This window comes from Micromesistius poutassou (assembly GCF_964030765.1).
Source record: "Micromesistius poutassou genome assembly, chromosome: 7".
Taxonomy (NCBI): domain Eukaryota; kingdom Metazoa; phylum Chordata; class Actinopteri; order Gadiformes; family Gadidae; genus Micromesistius; species Micromesistius poutassou.
Window position 1 is genome coordinate 12,733,224 of NC_140277.1, and position 25,082 is coordinate 12,758,305.

General features: G+C 43.9%; 1 protein-coding gene across 1 annotated transcript in view; it reads left to right on the forward strand.

The window, feature by feature from the left end:
- The first annotated feature begins 766 nt into the window (after positions 1-766).
- The window catches only part of slc35f3b (solute carrier family 35 member F3b), a 46,667-nt gene continuing 22,351 nt past the window's right edge, over positions 767-25,082 (forward strand). The window contains exons 1-2 of the mRNA XM_084470433.1: positions 767-988; positions 1,983-2,197. Of these exons, the coding sequence (XP_084326559.1) occupies positions 894-988; positions 1,983-2,197 (310 nt within the window). The 5' untranslated portion in view covers positions 767-893. The remainder of the gene's footprint in view (positions 989-1,982; positions 2,198-25,082) is intronic.

Sequence of the window (25,082 nt, forward strand, 5' to 3'; positions counted from 1 at the left end):
GAGAGTGTGATAATACACATTTTTTAAAAGGAAGAAGTTGAGATGTAGCCTATTTCTATTTTTAGTTTAATATTTTTTCTTTATTGAATCTGTGTCAATGAAGTAATACTCCAGCCATACTGGTGGAGCAGTGTGGGAGGCCTACATAGGATAGCAATGGTTGGGAAACACTTTCCATATGGTCAGATAATGTACACTACAGTATTAAATAGGTTGATATTCGACCATGTTAAATAGAAGGTCGATCTTTAAATTATAATAATAAACATACCAGTGTCTAGGACCAGTTCAAGGTCCATGTTAGTGTGGACCATTGGATTGTGTACACACACACACACGCACACACACGCACACATGCACACACCACAGACTGAGACACATTTAGTACATTTGTATAAACATCAGTATCAAAATCATTTATTTTTGTCATTTATTTTTGTCATTAAATCGATTATGTCATCTTAGACATGACTAGCGGTCATCAACTACTATATTACTTTCACTAACTTATTACTACTACAACTCTTTTATTGTGGTCTCAGACTTCATTCAAAGGCAAAATGAGCTATTGTAACCTGCTCGACCCTTGATGGCAATTCGAAAACCTGGATATTTCATAAGATGTCATACAGTTCTGCAGCCAGATACGCAGAAGTCCAATAGATGGCGCTGTTGCAACATCCCTCGGTGGGGCTTGACTGTGCGTACTCCGATCCGCGAGCAACCAGAACGCAGAAGCTCGGCTAGACTTCCAGGTGCATGGACATATTGTTTGTGGGAGTGTAAGCAAGCGCAACGATGTTACTTCTCTTCTTAACTCGTGTGGACGAAGGCTAGGCTAGCCGCTATACTTCCAAAAGTCTTCAAAAGACGGTGCTGGAGATATTTGAATCATGTATGGAGACGAAGAGGGCACCGTTTGGGACCGGGTCGGGCGGCCCCGAAGGGACTGCATGTGCTACCTTGGACCACCTTCTTTGATGCCCATGTAAGACATTTAAACATTATTGGATTCATTGAAGACTCATTTTGGAAGCGATCTGTCCGTTATTATTTTGGACAGGTGCGTTGCTGAAGCAAACACCTGTTTTCCTCTGTAGGAGAGATGCAAGGGGGTGTGTAAGAAGTTGCGTGTCTTGGAACACAATAACGATACCAGTCGCCTACGTGCGTAACAGTGTTGCGTGTTAACACGTGTGCAGCTGAAAATATCAAATGGGATTGCAAGCCTGGGTTGTGAAAACTGTGGGCATCTTTAATGTTGGTAATTGTTGCTTAATATGTTTGATTTGTGATCGTGTTTATTGGTTGTTCACTCATGTATTCAATGTGATTACATCACGAGGCTGTCCATAATAATCGTTCTGTATTTATCTGCACGAACATCGCCCTAGCACACCAACTATGAAGGTTTGGCTCAACTTGTTTTGTGCGTTGAGTATAGTAAGTCTAAGGCGTGGAACTCTATACAAGCCTGCATAGGCTTCGCTCCCGCCTTGAACAGATGTTGTATTTGTGCTAAACAAATAAACTAAACTACACATGCAAAGCTCTAACTGTCTGAGGCGTTCCTTTGATCGATTCATTACACATTATTTTCTATTTACGCCTCTAAATTGGTAGGCCTATTCCAGAGTGCAGACTAGGCCTAAATACACCAATGGCAAAGTGAGTCACTTTCGTTTAGTGTCTTCCACCCGGTTCCTCAGTGAACCCGGAGCCAGCGGAGGGGGCTGATTTTCCGCTCCCTGCGCACAGAGCCCGCTGACGGATATAATATAGCCCATTACTGGTTTAGGCCCCTGTTATGAATACCAACAGTGGACTCATAGCGTTGTCTCTTACGCTTAAGCCGAAATAAATTCATCACATCAGCTAGGGTTTTATACTGGAACCGATCTAGTTTTCTAAAAAGCTCCACACCTCGTTGTGGATCTCTTTACACCTCCCTTAACACATCTGCTGGTGCTTTGGTATTTCAGCGGGATGCGCAAGTCTCCTGACGTGAGCCCCAGAAGGCTGTCTGACATCAGCCCCCAGCTCAGACAACTCAAGTACCTGGTGGTGGACGAGTCCATCAAAGAGGACTTGAAGTCCTCCCGGTCGGTCGAAGACATCAACAGTGCATCGATAGAGGAGCGAATATTACGAATAACCGGCTACTATGGATACCAGCCTTGGAACGCAGTCTACAATGGTACGTTCATTAATACGATTCATGACATTTGCCCATCTTAAGTTAGTAAGTATTAAAGATGCTGTATCATGTATTTGAGTTTTCTTTATTGGCTGAGTTCCGATAACTGACCTCTATGTTCCACAGAGCCCTATCGCTTTGGTATAGATGTAGGTGCTTCACACTGATAGCAAAGATGCATTATGGTGGAGACAAACGCTTCTCCACACCCACCTCTGGGTTTCAGAAGTATTGCACACTTCACACAATTCATTTCATGGAACTTTCTGTGCTGAATAAACAAACTAAACCAATGGCCTTTTTCCAAAGCCTTGCTGTAAGTGCTGGAATTACTCAGCAGCGTGCATGTTGATGGGTGTGCACGTTGATGGGTGTGCACGTGGATGGGTGTGCACGTGGATGGGTCCAGCCATCATCCATTCCATCCATCTGTTTCCACTCAAGTTGCAGATCTTGTCAATATTGCCAGTTGTTCAAATGATCACAGATTTCTCCAGTGGACTTCTCCAGTCATAAATAATGAATCTCCTTTTAACAAGATAAGGTCATGTTTTTTTCTCACCTAATTTTGCAGCAATAACCAAACACCCTGACACACACGCACGCACGCACGCTTGCATGCACGCACACACGCACACACACACACACACACACACACACACACACACACACACACACACACACACACACACACACACACACACACACACACACACTCACTCACCCCACAGGAGGTAAGCCCTTAAATCATTCAGAGCTCGTGGAATGCTGGCATCCTTATTATTCCTCAACTCCCAACTGAAATGTCAACCATGCACCTGGAGAGGCAGAAACCCTCCAGTAGGGGTACAGTCTCAGACAGAATCCATGTGTGGATGTGTGCGCGTGTGTGTGTGTGTGTGTGTGTGTGTGTGTGTGTGTGTGTGTGTGTGTGTGTGTGTGTGTGTGTGTGTGTGTGTGTGTGTGTGTGTGTGTGTGTGTGTGTGTGTGTGTGTGCGTGTGTGTGTACGTGCGCACACACCATCTCCCCAGGAGGCAACCTGCAGCACACAGTCTCTCACTGTGTCTTAAACACTGAGCCACGAATAGCAACCCATGCCCCATTTGATGCCTCACCAAGCTCTACGTCAGCACCACATGGGGTAGGGGCTGTATTTGGTGACGGATAGTGCACAGAGTTGAGACAACAGAACAAACAGGGAGCCTGTGTGTGCAGACACATTTATCAGTTTTGTGGGAGGTCTTTCAACAAAGTGAAAGTGTCATGTTGAATTGAAGAGCAGACCTGGTGTGAGATGGTTGTCCCGTGTTGCTATGTGTGAAATAGCTGCCTCTTCACTTCATTCAGGTCATGTTTGTCGGATTGAGTTGTCCAACAAGCTTGTGAATTTTTGGGACAGCTGACCATATCTTTGACTATACCTTCTCCAAGTTGACGAGTCACCCTCTGATTTGTTTTGTTGTGTTTCTCCGTCGGTACTAGGGGTGGAACTGTTCCCAGAATTTGCAGTTTATGTCAAATGTTCGCTGTTTAATATAATGAGTGGTAATGGTGCTGTGATGATCTTAGGTCTTGTTCTATGTTTAATATAATAAGTGTTAATGGCACTGTGATGATTTTCAGTCTTGTTCTGTGTTTAATATAATGAGTGGTAATGGTGCTGTGATGATCTTAGGTCTTGTTCTGTGCTTAATATAATAAGTGGTGATGGCACTGTGATGATCTTAGGTCTTGTTCTGTGTTTAATATAATGAGTAATGGCACTGCGATCCAAGCCAAGGTTTTGAGAAGTGGAAGTTATAGTGCGGCTGTATGGCAGCCTGTACTCAAGCTCTCATTGGAAACACGAGCACGGGTTCCAATGAAGACTCATTGCTTTGAATGTATGGGTGTACTTCAAATGATCATACAACTAAAAAGGTGGTTTGTACATCATGCAAGCTTCCATTGAATTGCACTGCAGCACTAGCACTATTCAAGGGGGATGCGAAGAAATGCCCTGTTGTAGATGATAAGAAAACAAATCGTACCTGGAGTATATTACCTATTATTAACCACAAATGCGGTTAATTTAAGTGACAAAGGACATGCAAATACTGCCTGAAAGCGGCCACAAGGGGAACCAAATATTGAAGTACACCAGGAACAACATATACATGCCCCGAACCATGAATAGCGAACTGAACGATTCAGAATTTTTACTTGAACCGCTCAATCCCTAGTAGATACCAAAAGTCACTTCTGGCCGATAGTCTGTGGGCTGTATATCTTTGCCTATGCCTAGCGTTTACACTGCAGAGCCTTGATATATGAAGCCTGGATACGTCCAGCTCAGCGCTTCCACCCCTGTTCTGCTGTGTTTCCCCTGTGCACTCTAAAGCACAGCATGTGAATACAGCTGCAGTGAGCTGTCACGTCTGAGCACAGCGCTGCTGTGTGTGTGGAGTCCCTCCACCCCTGCACCCCCCGCAGCGAACAGGCTCCTGAAATCGCCTACAGGGGAGAATGCGAGTATTGGGGCACGGAGGAACCATCTCAGGTGCATGTGCACACACATATACATATTCATGCACACACATGCACGCCCGTTCACAGAGCTGAGGATTGTGAGGGGAGCGAGGCAGCCAGTAATGCGGCCGTATTTAGGTCAACGCCACCAGCGAGGAGGTCAGTTGAGTTTCTTTTCGCAGTTTGTTCATGTGCATACATTTTTGAAGGGCTCCTGTCAGTAAATGTACTGCACATCCTGGTGTGTCACCCACGGACCACCCACACACCCCCACAGCTACGCGTGGTCACGTGATCTGCATTATGAGACGATTAATATTGTATCTACAGCCTGTGAGTTGGAGAGGCCCTGTGGAGTTGATTCATATTCATACGATGCTGAGGTCTGGTACCCTGGAAATCTCACGAGAGCACAATTTGAATTTGCTCAGCATGTCACTCTGGGAAAGAGCAATGTAAGCCCTCCCCGATGCCCCTCTCCCAGCACATTAACCAATTACATCGGTGTATCTCATATAGGCGGGCCAAAAGCGTTGCTGTTTTACTGATCGGATACGGCTTATACAAGTCTTATCTATCGGTTAGCTCCGCTGGTCTGGATATCCGTCACCGCTTGTATTCTTCTGATTGGTCGTAGTGTTATCCAATTGCGTGCAGTGATATTTTCAAATGCATGCTTGGGGCCGCCCCTCCAGTTGGGCCGTTTTCATTACTCGTTGCCAGACCCTACAGCTTAGATGTGGGTCTGGATGTCAGGGCCAATGGTTGCCAGTGTTTACTGGATTGGGATGATTCATTTTTCTGACATTCAACCAATGGCTGAACTATGACTGATGCGATCAAGGCCACCAGAGAACATACTTGAATGAATCTATTATCAGTAAATTATTATTATCAACTCAGTAAAAATAAAGTTTAAACTAAAATTAAGTTGTCAACTGTTTTGTGCCTAATTTAGAACCATTGAGGGTTTAATGTCTGAATTATGATTTGGCTCATTAGCAGTGCTGCCGGACTCAAAAACTAATAAAAACAAACAAAACAGTACACTTAAACATTTACGTACATAACACATGCATGTATTATTACACAGTCTATGGTAATAACAAGTGATAACTGAGGATGAGTTTAAATACATCAATTCACATGATTTAACACCCTAGAATAACAACTGCTGGTGTACGGTGGCAGTTGGTTGCCACCAAAGTCATTTATTTTCACCCTATTCTTCCCAAAAGCTCCCCTGAGGCACTTTATGAACTGTAGGATCTGCAAGTCTGGGAAATGATAGAAATCTCTCTTCTCTCCCGTCCAACTGCTACTAGAGCAGTGACACCCCTGTCCGCTGAGGGGATGTCATCAACAACCCTGGGTGGGACGGGATGAAGATACTGCCAGGGAATTGTCTGCAGGGGAGCTATTCATTGTGGAGAAAGAAGTGGACATCTGCGTCGTAAAGCCATTTCTGGAACCCATTTTTCCTAGGATATTTAAGGAACCAATTCTTTCTCTATGACACCAAAACGTCTTCATGTGCATGGCCTTCCGCACGCGCGCACACACACACACACACACACACACACACACACACACACACACACACACACACACACACACACACACACACACACACACACACACACACACACACACACACACACACACACACACATAAAAGAATAGTGTCTCACTGTATCAGCACCTCTCCGCTTCATCTTTTCATCCTTCAGCTCTGGCATCACTCTACCTGGAAACCCTGTAGGCTTACTAGCCAATCCCAGCGATGCTGCCACTCCCCCGCTCCTCCCCCATCCCCCTTTCACCCTATCCACACACTTGTATCAAGATGAGCTGTTAATTACAACGTGGGGGGAAGACTGCTCCTGCATCCCTTTGTAATTAATCTACTGCTCTTGGTTGGTTGGTTGGTCATGACCCAACTCGCTCAGGGGACGGACAGAGGAGAGACACTCGGGGCCTCTTCTGTACTGTGTGTGACTGCAGCAGCCAGTATTTCATTTAGCAGGAAAGGTTCCCCCGCAAGTGGAGCATTAATATTCCACAAACGTTAAATGTGTCTTTGTTTGTTCACGTGCATAATGAGGCCCCATTGCCTAGCCCTATTTGTACTCACTCCCGGTGAGTATAACCTGTACAAGGGCTCTCTTCCAACTGACCTAATTGTAATGGGTTTTGTTTCTTGTTTTGTTGAGCACAAATGTCCCACACAAACACACCCACACACGTTGTATGCTTTGACGCTGCCACGTTTCAAAAATATACATATATACATATAAAGACATCATCCTAAACATTCCCTTGTGCTAGCCTAATTCAGGTATCGGGAACCACCTTCTGTTTCAGATCCCTTTCACAAACTGTCAGACTTTAAGATTTCCTCATTTCTCAAGCTATGGTCTGTTTCTAGGGAGTGCCTCCCAAGGTGAAGAAGTCGGTTGTAAATGGCTACTGTGAAATATATGACACAATCCATACCAGAAACTAAGTGAAAGATGAGGGCTAGCTTTGTTCTGATTATGCTTATCGTTGCTCCGAGCCGTGTGGGAGAAGGAAAGAGAAAATCGATTTTACTCTGCGCTATGACTAAAAAGAAAGCTGCAAAATCGATAAATCACAAATGCTTCTTTGATAAACAGACAGACCCCACATACTCAAAACCATATCTGCACTGTTCCATATCCACGTGTTACAGGGGTTTTCATCATCGTCTTCCCATCCTAGTGTGGATCCAGGGTCAGTGCCGACCGTGCTGTTTAAGCAAACCGCTGCACTGTGCGATAGAGATATGTCCAACATGAGGCCCGCATGTGATTCAGACTGCAAGCACAAAGCACATTTGGGTTTTAGAAGAGTCGAAACAGATGGAATCAAAGTAACATGTATATAAAGTGTGTAAAGGGAGGTAGTATGTAGATGGTTGGTATGTAAAGGTAGTATAAGTACATTATGTAAAGTGTGTAAAGGTAGGTAGTATGAAGGTGGATAGTATGTAAAGGTAGTATAACTACATATGTAAAGTATGTAAAGGCAGGTAGTATGTAGATAGATGGTATGTAAAGGTAGTATACTGGTAGGTACATAATGTCAAGTATGTAAAGGCAGGTAGTATGTAGATAGATGGTATGTAAAGGTAGTTTAAGTACATATGTAAAGTGTGTAAAGGTAGGTAGTATGTAGATGGATGGTATTTAAAGGTAGTATAAGTACCTATGTAAAGTGTGTAAAGGTAGGTCTTATATTGTAATAATCAAAATGTCTGTACATTGCCAATAAAAAATATCTTAGTATCTATGCAAGAATATTCATAACAGGCAAAAATATAAAAGTTTGTCCTGCGTTAAATCATAAATGCTGTCTTCAACATTTTCAAAGAACCAGTTTCTTGATGATTAAAGCGTTGCCAGGTCTATAATTTAGTGAATTATTATGGAAGTGTGCAATTTCCATGCCAAAGTATTTGTTATAACCATCAACCAAAATGATAATTTTTGCCTGTGGAGAAGGACTTGAGTTGTTGTACTGTTGCTCAAAATGTAGCTGGCCGCCATGCGTGGCATTTTAAAATATTAAAAGCCCTTAAATTGGTGGAATTTGATCCTGACAATGCCATTTTAATTATGCATTTCTAAAAAATACAAGAATCAATGTTAAAAATGTGAGCACTTAAAACACAGCACTCTGTCGTGTTATATTATACTTTGAGTCTGTTTAATGAGAGGGGCTGTACAAGGATTACATGCGGTCCAGATACAACACTTAGCAGACACTTTTATCCGAAGCGACTTACAGTAAGTGCATTCAACGAAGACCTCCAATATAGAAACAAGAGATATACTTTATTTTTGTTTTTGGTAATTAGTTGAAGCGACTTACAGTAAGTGCATTCAACGAAGACCTCCAATATAGAAACAAGAGATAGACTTTATTTTTGTTTTTGGTAATTAGTTTAGTATCTCTTTGTCGTCACTTTATTAAAATTCGGCTTTCTTTATTCTTTATTATTTTTTGTTGTATTTATATTTCACTTTGTCTATCTCATCATCTATTCATTTTAAAACATATCATCCCTCCTCTTTTTCACTCCATATGCCCATCCTTCTATCCATCATCCGTCTGTCTGTCTCTGCCCTGCAACCTGCTACATGCTACCTGCTAGCCTCTATTGATCAGTCTTATCCAGCTTACACCTGCTAGCTCTTCACTACTCTCCTCCCCTCTCTGGATTTCTGAGAGTGTCAGTGAGTGGTAGAAAAGAAGCATGTGTGTGTGTGTGGTTTTGCATTTGGCAGTTTCTGTCCTAATTCCTCAACGCAGCAATCAAGCGTGCTAAATGTCGACGTCATCCACACAGTCAGGCGCTAAACTCACTGCCTAGCCGTGCGTGGACTTTAATTGAGTGCTTATTATTGTGTTAACACACTTTCACGTTGGACGCCACACGAGTCTGTCTGTAAACACACCTGACCCCTTCTGAGCGGTAGCCGTTTACCTCAGAGTGAATAATGGTTTTTGCTATGTTTAGAAAAATATGGCGGAGCTCAGGAATTGTGGTGCATGATGCACCTCTTTGGTAAACAGCTTTCGTTGTATTGTTTTCATGGACACAGTTGATGAATTATGTATATATTTTCTTTTCATGCAAGCCACAATGAGATCGGACATATTACTGGTTCCAAATAAATCAGGGCGTCCATGTTTGGTTGTTAAAATTTCCTTGTTAGGCTCTGCTACTTTTGATTTAATAGAGAGAGGGGAGGAAAGGAGAGAGAGAAGTCGGTAGAGCTGAGAGTCTTAAAAGGAAGAGGCATGCTGTCAGGCACAGAGAGCCATGTTTGACGAGCTTCGGGAAGATATGAGGATAGATATGAGGATAGGCCGTGACACAAGATACTATGAATAGGCTACAAATGTGATTTCTTATCGCAGACGAGGACACCATAGATTGATGATTCTTAAATAATCCAACTCCCTGTCGGCTTTGTGGCTTCGGTCTGAAATTAAGGCTTATAATGGAGTCAGTAAAAGTGTCCAAGGCAATTAAACCTTATCGGATTTATGGACATTTTATACATTTGATAGATGAAAGCTGATTGGCTGGTTGCTAGTTTGACAGAAGAGTTCAAATGATATAAAGGTTAATTAGCACCTTCAAACCCTAAAGCAAAAAGCTTTAAAGTCGATCTCATGTTTGGCCTCAAATCACTTGATTTCACAGCCCTCTTGTTTCGAAAGCAGGTGAGTAACAAGTAAAATAACCAACATCAAAATGGGCAGAGTTCCTTTTCATAGTCGAGACAATAACACATGATGATGGTTATTTTGCCAGCGGATCTCAGAGAGAATCACCAAGATGAAAAATGGTATATGGTCACACAGACAAAGAATGGCTTCAAACTGAGCGACATCAAAATCAGTGCACAGGCCTGAATGTGGACGATCTCCTTGTCCATATGTCTCTTCCATTGTCTCTGGTCGTCAAAGCACTCACACTGCATTTACAGTGTTTGTGAGGAATCTGAGGATGATTGCAGCTCATCGCAATCACAATCTGTGAGACAGCCCAAACCACCCAACCTCCCTCTGCTATGTTTTTTTGTGGGGTTATTGCAGTGTCTGTGTGTGGGTCTGTGTGTGTTTGTGTGTGTGTGTGTGTGTGTGTGTGTGTGTGTGTGTGTGTGCGTGCGTTTCTGTGAATTACTAACTGGCTAGAACTAACAGTATCTAAAATTCAGTTTGAAGATTTCCTCCTCTAATCTGGAGTGCCTTTCGGGTCTACGAGGACAGCAGCATGGATTAAACGAGATTCCATGTTCCCTTTGTAGACGAAACCCAGAATGGCAGAATCAGCAAAAGAGGACCCTTTCTATTCAACCTGCCTCCCTCGGTTCTCTACACAACCCCACAGCGCATCAACACCTTTCTTCTGATGTGATAGAGTATAGAAAGGACATACAGTGTTTCACACTATGTCATGCACATACCAAGCTGCCATCGACACCTTTCTTCTGATGTGATTGAGCTGTGCATGTGAGGAATAAACCACAACGGGGGGGTCTCCCGGTATTGGATGATAATGTACATTGGGGGTGGTGAGGCTAAAGTGGTTTATTCCACTTTGCCACAGTGCCACAGTTACCAACAGACATTGGATATGAGTTACTTCCATCTATGACTTTATTGGGTTTTTCAGCAACCTAATCAGCTGAAAATAAAATATGCGCTTTGTGAGTATTCTTTGTTGCATTGTCAAGACACTATCTGTAACTTGTGTTGGACCGTTTTTTTATGTTGGATTTGTAGCATGATTTGGAAAGTGTCAAAAGACAGAGTTGTCCTGTCTTTGAAAAATAATGCACAACCGTGGATCATTATCAGGATCAAGTATTCAATTATGGTATCGAATAACAATAAAATAACTGGTTGCTCGGTTATTGTAGAATTTGTGGTCACGAAGTGGCAGCTGGGATGTGTTTTTTTTTTCCTCTAACGTACATCTTTGTCTCGAAAGTGGGGACACTTGCATTCAAAAGTGTCAAGACAATTTTATACGTGAAGTACTCCTCTCTGGGCAGGCATGAAGTAAATTGCTGAACCTTACACGGTTATCTTGTGTCCATGAAAGAAAATTGCTTTTACCGGATGCCTTTCATCATGTACGCATGGGGTCTGCTTTTCAGTACCAGCACGTTTGACAATTTGAGGGCTGGTCGGCATGACGATATTAAGGCGTCTACATAAGCGTTGCATTGGTGAGTTTCAGAGCACGACCAAGAGTGGAAATACCCCCTTCTGCCCTCCCTTCCACATCATTATACTAAATTGTGCACATCACCGTGGGTCAGCGAATCAACCAATTAGGAGCAGGGAGCTGCTGGGGGGGGGGGGGGGGGGGTGTTCAAATCCCTCAAAGTCAAAGTCAGCTTTATTGTCAATTCCAAAATATGTGCAAGACAAATACAGGAATCAAAATTTTGTTCATCTCCGACCCGCGGAGGTTAAATAGAATAAGTAATTTTTACAATAAATGATTCTAAATAGTGCAAAGTTAAGACAAAACGGTATAGATACAATAAAGTAAAAATCAAATCAAATCAAAGTAAATGGATATGAAATGTGCGATATTCTCAGGGGCAAATGGGAGCACGACCACTTGATCACCGTGCTTATACAAATCAACGCCGCCCCCCTATGGGTCTTAAAGCATCAGCATGGACCACTGGGCTTTAGCGGTCAGAGTGGTGGAGAATGTTATCGAACACTTCTCGGGCCCGTCGCTGTGTCGGGCAGCCCGCCGAGAGATGGATGCCCCCGCAGTGGTAATGGTGGTGGTCACAGGGGAAGAACCATCTCATATAATGTTTTATGTGATCATCAGTAGAGGCTTGTGGGGTTTGTGTTGTTTCACTGCTGTTGTGGCATAACATTTTATATATCAACTTGTTTTCCTTTTTTTTTTTAAAGCTAGGGTAGGCAATTTGGGGAAACTGGCCAGAAGAAGCTCGATTTTGAAAGCATCCAACTGCCAAATTAAATTATTGACAATTGACAAAACTATTGGTTGGGCTTTTTTCAGGCCTGGGGATTTATTGATTGCTGTAATGAGGATGTAAAGAGATTTTGAACAAAAATGACCAAAATGGCTTCCTATCTAAATGGCCTTCCCTATAGCTTCAAGTGCTGTTCATATTGACTGGCCTATTGATACACAAGTACTGGAACCAGAATGTGACCCGCCGAGGATATGTTCTATGTAGTGTCCTTTACGGCCTTTCATTTCCCTGTAGCCTGGGGGTCAGGGACGGTTGTCTCAGGGAATAGATCTTGATTTCAGGTCGAGTTTCTTGAGTGCAGGGGATTCGTTATCACTTGAGGCGACACGGTGAAAACAACATCACGCATTGTCTCATTTGAGTCATTTGGGTTTGCGGGTCCGCAGGTAAGGAGGTCCGCCCACTCCATCTCTTGTTCCTCATTCTCGCTCGCTCACTCTCTCACTCGCTCTCTCACTCGCTCTCTCACTCGCCCGCTCGACTGTGATGCATCCTTGAGGTGGAGGGTGGCTGAGATACGAAATAACCCCCACTCCAAGTGTTTTGAGTCTGTAGATGCAAGCACACACACACACACACACACACACACACATATTCACACACGCACACACACACACAAACACACACACACACACACATGTGCGCACACAGACACACACACACACACACACACACACACACACACATGTGCGCACACAGACACACACAGACACACACACATACACATACACACACACACATACACACATGTGCGCACACAGACACACACACACACACACACATGTTCGCACACAGACACACACAGACACACACACATGTGCGCACACAGACACACACACACACACACACACACACACACACACACATGTTCGCACACAGACACACACACACACACACACACACACACACACACACACACACATGTTCGCACACAGACACACACACACACACACACACACACACATGTTCACACACACACACACACACACACACACACACACACACACACACACACACACACACACACACACACACACACACATGTTCTCACACAGACACACACAAACACATCTGGTCCTATCCGTTTGAAGGGCCTCCAAACACCTGGTCCAGAGCAGGCTGATGACTTGGTAGCGGGAGAGGCTAGAAACAGGCAATGATCCCCCCCACCCCCACCCCCTTCGCTCGCCGTCTGAACTCTTCAAAGACCAAGTGATGCAGAAGCCACAACAGTGGCTGGAGGCTTGTTGAGGTTGTGTTTGTTGTAGTAAGCGCTACGTTTGTTATAGTAATACGCACCATTGCACTGGCTGCTCTGTCTGTATACGTCTGGGTGCCAGTGCGGTGTGTTGCTATATCCGGAGTATTTTGTTTGAAGCTATTCCCCGCCGTTGAATAATTAAATACAAAAAAAGAAAAAGGCAAAGGGAGCCATGCAAAATTTCTGTCAGACCGCCAGGCTCAAACGATGTCGAGGTCCGATGACATCTCGTCACTAGACCCCTGCATATTGGAGGGGGCTCAGTGGTGTTGACCAAATTAATGTCTGTGCTGGATGTGACAGCGTCCCCATCCATCTCTCTGAAGGAGCAACCCGAGCCTTGGATCAAAGGGAGGCTCAGTTTGCCTTCATTACTTGATAAGAGCCATGGTTTCAGCCATAGTGTTATCAATACAGTTATACCATAACCATTATAATGCAGTCATGTTGACCTCATCATAGAATCTCAGACAAGCTGATTCAGTATCATCTTTTAAGTCTCTTCTCAAAAAAAGTTTTTATGCAAAAGCTTTCTTATAGTAGTTATTATTATTTTAACACATTTTATCCTTTTGCTCTATTTAATGATGTTTTTGTTAGTACTTATTGTACTCTCTTACAATGTTTTTTGTGTGTCATCTTTTTAATTATGTTTTATTCTGTTCTGTGAAGCACTTTGTACTCCTGTTTCGAAAAGTGCTATCCAAATAAAGGTTATTATAATTATAATAATAATAATTATTATTATTATAGGACCACACAGGGCCTCTGCCTTGCTGTGATTAGTATAACCATCCTTCTCTGCTTTTGTACATATACACAAATGCACTGGTTACTGTGCTGGTAAATACAGAAATGGCTCACCAACATTTATTAACCATGGTGTCTGCAGATGTTGTGTCTGCTTACAGGAAGACTGCGGAAACCAGGGTCCGAAACCCAGCACCTTTTAGCTAGGTTCTGGACCTAACCAATCATAGGCGAGAATCCCAAACTTATCCTACGAAAAAAAAGATTGTGTCCGGTTCAGGCTGTCTGGGGTTATTTCCCGATAATGACCGGCGTTCTATACATTATCCCTTACTTACCTTCACCCTAATTAACCTTGACTACCAACGTGTTTATTAGCCATGATTAGTGGTAGGGAGGCTGTGGATCTGCCATCCGTTTGACTGGAGCGTGGGCACCAGGTTACTGGTTGAGTCATCGCTGTGATACATACTACAGGGTTATACAATGAACCACTTCATCAAGCCCGCTGACTCTGACTGACTGCGTCCAGCCGGGGCCACCGACCCTAGACGGAGCAGAAGGATAGAATACCAATGGTATGCTGCCAGTATTATCATTATATATATAAGGGGTATATGTATATGTATATAGGGGTATGAATCACCAGATCTTTGGTTTGATCTCGATCCTTGGGGTCACACGATCTCATTCTTAATCGATTCTCGATTCAAACCGGTTGCAGATTCAAAATCCATCGGTACATGCATCGTGCTAATTTCAAGATCAACTCCGGTCCACTTTGCATTAGGAAAGGCAGTGTAGACAAGTATAGCATGAAAGCAGAGTAAAGTGTGTTTAAGATGATGTTGTTAGGACCAAAGAAAAACGAGATAATAATTATAATTTCTAAATACAATAAAACGATTTTTGGAAGTATATCGATTCGGACTCATCGAAGATAAGAATCGCAATTCCTCCATGAATCAATTCCCCCCCCCCCCCCCCACCCCTACGTACACCCCGCTGTTTGGGAATTGGCAAACTTAGCGCGACGGCCACGTCAGTTCTGCACCACCCCAGCACCATAAACAGGGCTCCAGCACAATCTACCCAGCACAGACAAGAGGATCCGGCACAATGCATTCGCTCCAGTACAATGCATTGCACCCAGCACAATGCCCTGCATCGAGCCCACCACCCTCGTCCCAGCCTCTCACGCGCTACTATTCATTGCCTACAAAGGCTCTGCTTTAAAAAGGGAACGGCATCGTCTCATCTAGGGTGACTCATGCACAGATCTGTGTAACATCTGAGCCCGCGTACCCACAGAGCACAGAGGGTGCGGATTGAAAATGTCAATCCCCCACCGGGGTCTTAGCCGGGGGGCAAACAGGCCCAGACAGAGTGATAGCTTTCACCTCCTGTATCCCCACCACCACCTCCATCTCCACCATCTCCACTCCACCTCAACTACTTTCTCAGAGTCCACAGGACACAAAACCACACCGCCTTTCTTTTTGTCATCAGGGGAACAGTGGGTGCCATTAGGAAATACACTCGTCTCAGAGCAGAGTGGGGGTAGAAGGGGAGAGAGTCATTGTGGAGAGTGAGGAAAGGTAATAGAGGACCAGCTTGATACCTGCTACCTACCTCTGTTCTGTGAAGCAGAGAACCTGCAAAAATACACACACTCCTTCGCAAATTTTGTGAGCATGTGTGTGTGTGTGTGTGTGTGTGTGAATGTGTTGTCGTTTTGCCTGGGGCTGTGTGGTGTGTGTAGTGATGCCAGTGTGTGTGTGTCTGTGTCTGTCTGTCTGTGTGTGTGCGTGTGTGTGTCTAATGTAAGAAGCTTGCATTGTGTTTACAGGTGTTACATTCTTTGGTTCAACCTGTTTGTAGGTGTCCCTTTGCAATTGTCTTTCAGTTGGTTGTTCCAATTTCCAATCTCTCCAAATCAATGGGGATCCACAGTCTAGATCCAATCAATTGTATGGCTCTCAGGTCCTTTCTCTCACTGTAACGTTTGACAGCAAGGTTTTAATGGGTTACTGCCACTCACGGCTTAACCAAAACTGGAGTCACAGTGCCCCCTGCAGGTTTATCCGAGGCACACCCTTATATAGAGTAATGTATACGTCCAATGATGGACTGACATGATGGGAGCTACTGGTGTCGTCGTCCATACATTGAATCTGTGATCCGTAGCTCTTAACACTGATAATGGTGTTGATCATGTCTGGTTATTGTAATCTAAACATTATCTGCAAACCTTTTCTACTGTATCGGCCTGATAGTTATGTTTGTCTGATTGCCACAACATATTCCACAGTTCACAAATACGTGCGTCACATGAAGGATGTCTGAAACAGTTTGGACGTCATCATCATTTTGTCCCCATCATCCAGATGATTCCGTACTGTTCAGTAGGACATCTGGCACTGGAACATAATTACAGCTGTGATGCATGATGATGATGAGGATGAGTCAACACTGAAGCCTGAAATGCTTTTCCTGTCTTTTTCGCTATAACACCTGAACATGATAGGCTACGATATGTTTTAATTATAGGAATGAGAGTTAAATACCCAAATAATATAATATGTATGTCTTGAATTATACCACGGTCTCCGGGGGGGTGCGGAAAATGTTTTTATATGCATACATTATGCATACGTGTTCGAATTACGTGGGAGCCAGAGGGAGCCTCCCATAAAGTGAGCAACAAATTTAATTCCTGTGAGACCAGGTTGCCTTAATTATATCTGTCGCATATGTCAGGTAAAAACTAAACGTCAAGGGAAGTTTTGTTCATTTTTGAATTGTAAAATAAATTAAATATTTTTTTGGAAGTTTTTGAAATTATTGGAAGCGAGTCAAGCTGACCTTGCCTGCTGTACCCACGGCCCAAAATATTTTTACCTGCGCGCGCATGTTGTTGTTTTTTTTAGAGATAGAGAGACCCCCTTAAAGATGAAAAGATAATTCGAACCTTGCTTAACAATAATAAGTACTAGGTACTGCACACCACCCTATGCTATGCCTGAATTAATTACTAACGCTGTATAACTGCTGGTCGTTGTATTAATAGCCTACTATAACAGAACAGACATGGGCCTATTATAAAGAGAAAATTTGTTGCACACGGCTGTTGCCATTTATCTATATGTACAATATTTACATAAAACGCCCAGATGGATCAGGTTCATTTCATTTCAAAAGATTTCCCGAGCATTTATGGGCTACGTAAATTTCAATCCACATGATAAAAAATAATCCACGGACCACCAAAGTAACGTTTGACTGTTTAATTAAATCAACACAGAGCAGAACACACGCGATACGAGCAGCCAGCCTATAGAGGCAGCCTAACCATGAACAATTGTAATGCCATTATTATTAATAATACAGCTATAAAACAACACACAAACGTCTCAATGCCTGGAGAGACGCAACGTCACATACACAACACAACGATGCACATAGCCCTTCTCATTATAAGTAGGCCCTATCACAGAAATCCATAGGCCCAAAACACGGGTCCACTACGTCCAGTAGCCCATGATGTGGACAGGCGATGACCTGATTTAAGCCAAGATGTGATGAAAGGCGTTGGATCGAATCTCTCCAATGGAGGTCCATTAAGGTCCACAGAAAGTAGTGATGAGAGGCTGGCTTCACGCAGTCTATTGCGAGTCTTACTGTCAGTGTCATTTACAGCTGAAAAGCTCCTCTCGCACTCCGAAGACGTGGGCAGGTATGTTGACCTGCGCAATGGACAGCTTCTGCAGCGTTTCGCCTGGTGCATCATCTTGTAACTTCCAGTTGCGAAACTCCTGCACTGCTTCACTGGCAGATTCGCTAAGTGTTTTCGCAAGGGCCCGTATTTCTTTTTCTCCATAAAGGATAAGTCCGTTGCGGTCCTGTGGCCAAAAGCGCTTGTCGAGGGGTTTGAGCATATGAACGAGATCTGACTCCAGCATTCGCTTCTTAAGATTGTCGATGACGCCTGATAGAACTGACCCCTTTTAATCTTACCGCTGCTCTCAACTAGCTCCACACCTTTGAACAGTCCTTGTGACATGCGTTCCTCGACCTTCTCTGCTGATTTACCTCCACACTCTTTCGTAGCATAAAGTACATCAATGCACTGCTGAATCTGACGACTAGCACTCACTATATCTATGTCCCTTTGCTGCAACCTTAGTGACAGGGCCTGCAGCTCACGAAGCATGTCATGCAAGCCAGATCGGCTACAAATTCAGCGTTTGAGAGTTGTTTGTGGAGCCCAAGGTACTTCTTCCTATCAGTGTCACTGCGAGATGGATCCTCACTTGCGGTTTTAAAGTGGCTTGCTAAAGCAGGGTAGTTGTTCCAGACGGCTTTGACAGTTCTAAAACTACTGCCACCCACCTGATGGTAAAAATCTGCCCGATTTTCAAAACCTGCATGTTCAACTCCTCTGCTGCCTCCTCGAGTAGTCTGGTATTCTTCGCGGACTGGTGGTACAAAGCGTACAGTTTTGAAATTAAAAACTCAAAGTGGTTACATCCAGCAACATATTTTAGAGCGTCATGGACTGCTAATTCTGTGCGGTGGCAAAGGCAATGTACTGACTGGATATTTGGGAAATCCTTTTTCAGGTGAACAGTGACTCCACTGTTTTTGCCCGTGAGGACAGACACGCCATCAGTGGCTATGCTGATGAGATTATTAGACAAAAACTCGTCATCAAAACCTGCTTTACATAGATCCTCTCTCAGGCTGTTGTAGATGGACTCAGCGTCTGTGCCCTCCGTTAAGTCTTTGAGGTCTAGAAAGACATTATCCACAGCCCCTTTTCCTGTCACGTCACATCTCACATATAAAATCATATATGCAGGTCCATGCACTGTGCTCTCATCAATAGTGATGCTTATTTTTGACTGGGCCTTTTTAACATTAGAAACAAACTTGGGACGTTTCCTCCAACAACTTTGCGTTGATTGCGAAAATCTTGTTTGGCAGTATTCCTTTTTGTCTTGTTTCTGCCAGTTCAACTGCCCTGTTGTGCGCCACACTATCCCGGTGCTTATATATTTTCTTACAAAAGTTGTTTTGTCTTTTACTGGTTACGTCCCCGTTAATCCACTCTTCTGACAAGTGCGTTCCAACTTTATCAGTGAGGACAAGGCATTTAGCATCCCTGCAAAGAGAACATCCTACGCATACATCCTTGGAGAATAGCCATGGTTGGCGTTTGGTCCACTCATCCCACTGTTGGCTGGTCCAGCCGGTCAGGACCACCCCAGCAACTTCGCACCCCCCATCTCCAGCAGCAGGCGGGAAGGAAGAGGAAGAGCCGTTGGGGTGGTCATCAGCATCATCATCCTCTTCCTCATCTCCTTCGACCTCTACTATGGTTATCTTCTTGGCTCTTGGCTCGTCTTGTTGTGTCTCTTTAGCCCCCCCACAGTACCGTTAATGTTAGTGGTCAAGTTAATATTAGAACTAACATTAGCTGCCTCTTCTCTCGGCTTTGTTGTAGCAGCATGAGTCCCAACGTCCGATGTGCTACCACCAGCTACAGACGGCTGGTCCTCTTTTTCAGCTTGTTTGGACGTCTTTTTATAGAAATCGCCCAAGGTGAGTTGCTTTCTTTTTTTAGACATGTCAGCAACAATGGCGCGCAGGTGACAGTCTTTTAAGCAAGTTAACTAAACAAGCTTGTGTGATTGGGTAGTGGGGCTGCAGGCAGCGCCCCCACGTTTCGAGCGGCTCTAATCATATCATAAACTCAAAATATAATTTTATTTCACTTATTTTACACCTCTGAGAAAAACATGCCCAAATAGCATTCATTTGGATATCATATAAATATTTTATAGCTCCCCCAAAATTTCACAAACCATGTTTCCAGGGGAGCTCATGTCACCACTAGGGGAGCTATAGCTCCCCCTGCTCCCCCTTAATTCGCACACTGCATGCTGCGCATCATGCCTATGGCAAAAAAGATAATTTGAGGTTATCAGTGAGTTGTATAGTAGTTTGAACAGCAGAGGGCGCCATTGGACGACAGATGGTGCGATTCATTGAAGCTGTGTTATTATAATTCATCGGATAACGCATAATACTGCCAGAAGAGATGGTTTAAAAAAGAAAAATATTTATTTAAAAGTGATAATGCACAAGTAGGCTTTTCAAGACAAGATTTGGGGACATGGGGGAATTTTATTAGCATGTTAATATTCTTGTGAAAAATATATTCTTGTTATCTGTTGGATAACGTCTTATTAGATAATTTTATTGTATATAACGTTACATACCAATTTATTCCAAAGAGATGGGCTGGCAAGAATAGTCTTCTCATTGTAGCTCTCTGCCTGACTCTTGTTGACTTTGAGCCCCCAAGTTTTCACATTGGTTCGACACACCATCACTCATTTGTGCATTGGCCAAATGCCACAAGTTCAACTCCCACTGCAGCAATTGTGCTAACTGTCGTGCTTAACATTTAACCATCGCTATTAATCCTTTTATAGTGTGAACATTTAGAGCCATACAGAATGTCCACGGTATTTCTGAAGTACGTGTCTATACGACATGTGCTAATTGTGTCTATGAAAGTATAACGACTATAGATTTGGCACGCAGCGATTTACCCCAGACGCTACATCCAGTGTTGGGAATCGATGGCTCCCTGCGGAGCCGATTTCTGTTTAATATCACTACACAGAATACATCTCTGTTACGGCATTCCTCGGGAGCCCGCTCCTCATTATAAAACAGGACTGGTCTGTCAGCGCCGCGGGCCCCCGGGAGAAATGCAAATTACCCACAGAATATAACATTCGGATTAAGTGTGCGCCGAAGGGACCGCGCGCGTACTTACCGGGACTATTACACGCTATTACAAGTAGCTTTTTAATGAAATGTTTATATATCGATAGCGGTTCAGGGAGCCCTGTGACGGACGCTGTACTACAGCAGAGCCAGTGGTCCAGTGTGTTGCAAAGCTACACGAGTTGTCAGTCATAGCCGTTTTCACATATGACCTCTGCCTGTTTGTATGTCTGTGTGCCTGTAAGTTTATGATTGTGTGTCTGTGATAACGTGTGTGTGTGTGTTTGTATAGTTGCATGTGTGTTTGCGCTCATGTGAATGCGTGCTGAGTAGGAAACCGTAAGTTGGTAGTGTTGGTTGTGTGTATTGATGTCATCCTACACTCCAAGGGTGTGTGTGTGTGTGTGTGTGTGTGTGTGTGCGTGTGCGTGCGTGTGCGTGTGGCTGTGTGTGCATGCATGTTTGTGACTGTGCGTGTGTATGTGCGTGCGAGTTGGAGACGCTGAGTTTGTAGTCTATCTGTGTGTGTGTGTGTGTGTGTTGTCATCTTACACAACAGGGTGTGTGTGTGTCAGTGTATGTTTGTGATTGTGATTGTGCTTGTGCGTGGGGCCAGAGTTGCAGAGAGTGAGCTTGTAGTGTCGTTGTGGGTGTGTTGATGCTATCCTACACAGCAGGGCCGCTCCTGACTGCGCTTGCAGAGGGAAGCCCATCAGGCTGTCTGGAGGAAGCGCAACGCTCTCCTGCTATCGGCAGAACCAGAGCCCGGCCAACAGAGGGGTGTCCGGGGTGGGGTTCTCCAAGAGTAGTAGAACTCCTGGAGTCGCTCTGCACAAACCTTCCTCCCGTAACGCCTCAGCTCGGTATTACAGGGAGAGAAGCGGATCGCACGCAAACAGACGGGAATTAACGTGGCTTTTTAGATTAGTTTGCTTGTGAACACGAACCGCTGCTGCTGCTATTAGGATTGGTCGTCGTCATGAATCAGAAATGTGTTTTATCGTGTTTTACTAACAACAGGCAAACCCTGTTATTAGTCGAGTCCCCCGCTGTGACTTTGGCAAAAAGAGAGAGAGTAATGTTGTTGACTGTTCTCCTGGGCTGCCTCCCAGGAGGGCCGTGAATCCCGCAGACCCTCATTTGGTTAGCGCTGCTCGTCAGTCAATCAGCTGCCGGGGAGGATGAGCTGGATCTGTTTCTAGAGACTTATGGGCCTCGTGAGGGCCCCATGAGGGCCCGTCAGAGGCTTGACTTAACCTCAACTGACACTTGAAATAGGCCATGATTTAGAGCTCAGCTACCTCCTTCTTTCAGTCTTTCTCTCACTGCTCTCTCTCTCTCTATCTCTCTCTCTCTCTCTCTCTCTCTCTCTCTCTCTCTCTCTCTCTCTCTCTCTCTCTCTCTCTCTCTGTCCTGTGTCATATTCTCTATTCCCCTCTCTGTCTTATACTCTCTCCACCCACTAACCCTCGTTCATTAGCTGTGACTCCTGTAAGTGATGGCTCTTTCAGAGGTTCCTATAATGAACCCTACAGTCTATGGGTTTGCACCACTGTACGAACTGGATGGCTGCAAGTTTATCTCCCGGTTGCACACCCTACATTTCTCTCCCTAGACACGTTCCACAGCAGCCCTAAAACAAACTGAAAGGAAACGGTTGGTAGACTTGTAGTTTTATATAGCCATGAAGTCAATAAAATACAGTAATTGTTTGGAGTGAAATGATAGTCCCTTGCCTTTATACAGAGTACTTGGTTCAACATTTTCTTATGCAATGTATATATTGTAGCAAGATTAGTATATAGCTTTGATATATAGTTTTAGTGGAGTTTAGTTTAGTAGTTTATAAAGTGGAGAGATCTATGGAGCATGGAGGCTAGCAGGATCAGATTTATGATAGGTGCCACTTATGATGTTCTCCCATCTCCCCAGAACTTAAATCAGTGGTTTGGTGAGGATGAGACATGCACACTATGTTCCTGTGTGTGCAGCCTCCGCCATATCCTATCAGGGTGCAAGGTAAGTCTCTCCCAGGGGCGCTATACGTGGCGTCATAATCAGGTATTGAAATGTTTGGCAGAGGCTGTTGATGTTAAACGGAGAGAAGCTAATTCAGCAGCCGCTAGTAAAGAGGGTAGGCAAATTAACTTTGTGCGTCAGGGGGAAAAGGCTAGACCATTTAGAGGCAGGCATAGAGTCGGGCAGCTAAGTAATGGAGGAGCCTGGGAATTGAAGGCGGACCTTATTCAGCAGGTGGTTGCACTCGGTTGCACTCACACATCGTTAGCACTCGGCTAAGACCAGATATGCTATTGTGGTCAGACTCAGAGAAGATTGTTTATTTTATTGAGCTTACAGTTCCTTGGGAAGACAGAGTTGAAGTAGCCAATGAGCTTAAGAAAGCGAAGTATGCTGAGATGGCTGGAGAGGCAGCACAGCGAGGCTGGTCTACACGACTAAGACCTATTGAAGTCGGTGCACGGGGGTTCATGGCTAGATCTGCTATTAGCTTGCTGACTGAACTGGGTATTTGTGGACGAAGTCTGAGGCAGGCGGTTAGTAGCATGTCCGTGGCAGCAGAATGAGCAAGTGAATGGCTGTGGGTAAGGAGAAAACATACTTCCTGGGGTTACCAAGCTAAGGTAAGCTAGATGTGCTATTGTGCTAACGTGTTTGTTTGGTCAGGGTTAGTGGTAGGGCTAGGGGTACGATGCAAGAGAGTGTTTAGATGCATTAAATGTGGCAATGTGGTGGCAGCATGAGGGGGGTGAATCCAGGACGCTGGTTTCATTGTTAAGCCTTCAGGAGGTGTCGTGGGCCTAACTTAACGAAACATCTGTGAAAGAGGGTGCCCACTTGATAACCCAATGATATTCTGCTTACTGCATACTGCTGTATTTACTGCTGTTAGTTGGCTAGTTGCCGTGTGTTTTTCACCTTTGGTTGGTAGCTTAGTAGCCAATGTGCTTATAAGGTTGGATTGGGCAGGGGGCATTCTCACTACCTGGAGCTTGCACTTAAACGGAGCCTGGGTCTGTTGAAGGTGGCATTGCTGTTTTTAGGCTATGATAGCCATAGGATAGGATAGGTATATTGTATTGTATTTATTTATTTATTTTTCTTTTCTTTTCACCTTTGGTTGGTAGTGTGGTAGCCAGCGTGCTTGTAAGGTTGGTTTGGACAGGGGCCTCTGAATATGTGTTTTCCTTGGATTTTGGCACAAGGGATTATAACATCTGATCCTGTGTATTAATGAAATTAAATACATATTTTATATATATAATCTATGATATTATTTTCCCTTATTTAAGGCAATCGCTTTCCGAGGATGATTAATGATGATGTTGGCAGACATGCAGACATGTCGGATGGGCTAACATTTGTGTTGATGTCTGCCAGTTACATTTAATATACTGATCGTACCGTCGTAAGGAAGAGTGCCAATCTGAACCTATACTGTATATCTGCTGTGACAGCAAACGTAGGATTACCAAATGACAGGGTGGGCTAAATTAAAGCAATCATTTTACCCATATTGACATCAAACCTATGGCTACTAAACCATTGGACAGATGTACTCTTACTCTTTTGATGTACTCAAAAGAGTAAGTCTAGTCACATAGTTTCAGACTTTCTGAAAGTGAATCAGTTCTCCCAAGGACTAGATCTAGTCCTTGGGAAAGGTGAATACCTTTCCTGAAAATTAATAATTTAGCCTTCAAACACATTGTTGAAAAAGTGTTTGTCATTCTTTGCCATTCTGAAGTGTTAACGAAGAGTCTTTGGTGTATTGTATATGCATATGCTAATCAGCCAATCAGCGGACAGCAATAACTGCGCCAAAGGCCCATACAGCATCCTACAAATGTCCTTCTCCAAATCCATCCAAAGAAAGTCAGAAAAGACTGCGCTGACAATGATACATGCAGCCGGCTCAATAGACACACTTTGGGTTTAGTTTGAACACTCCCTTAACCTTTACTTCACTCTCAT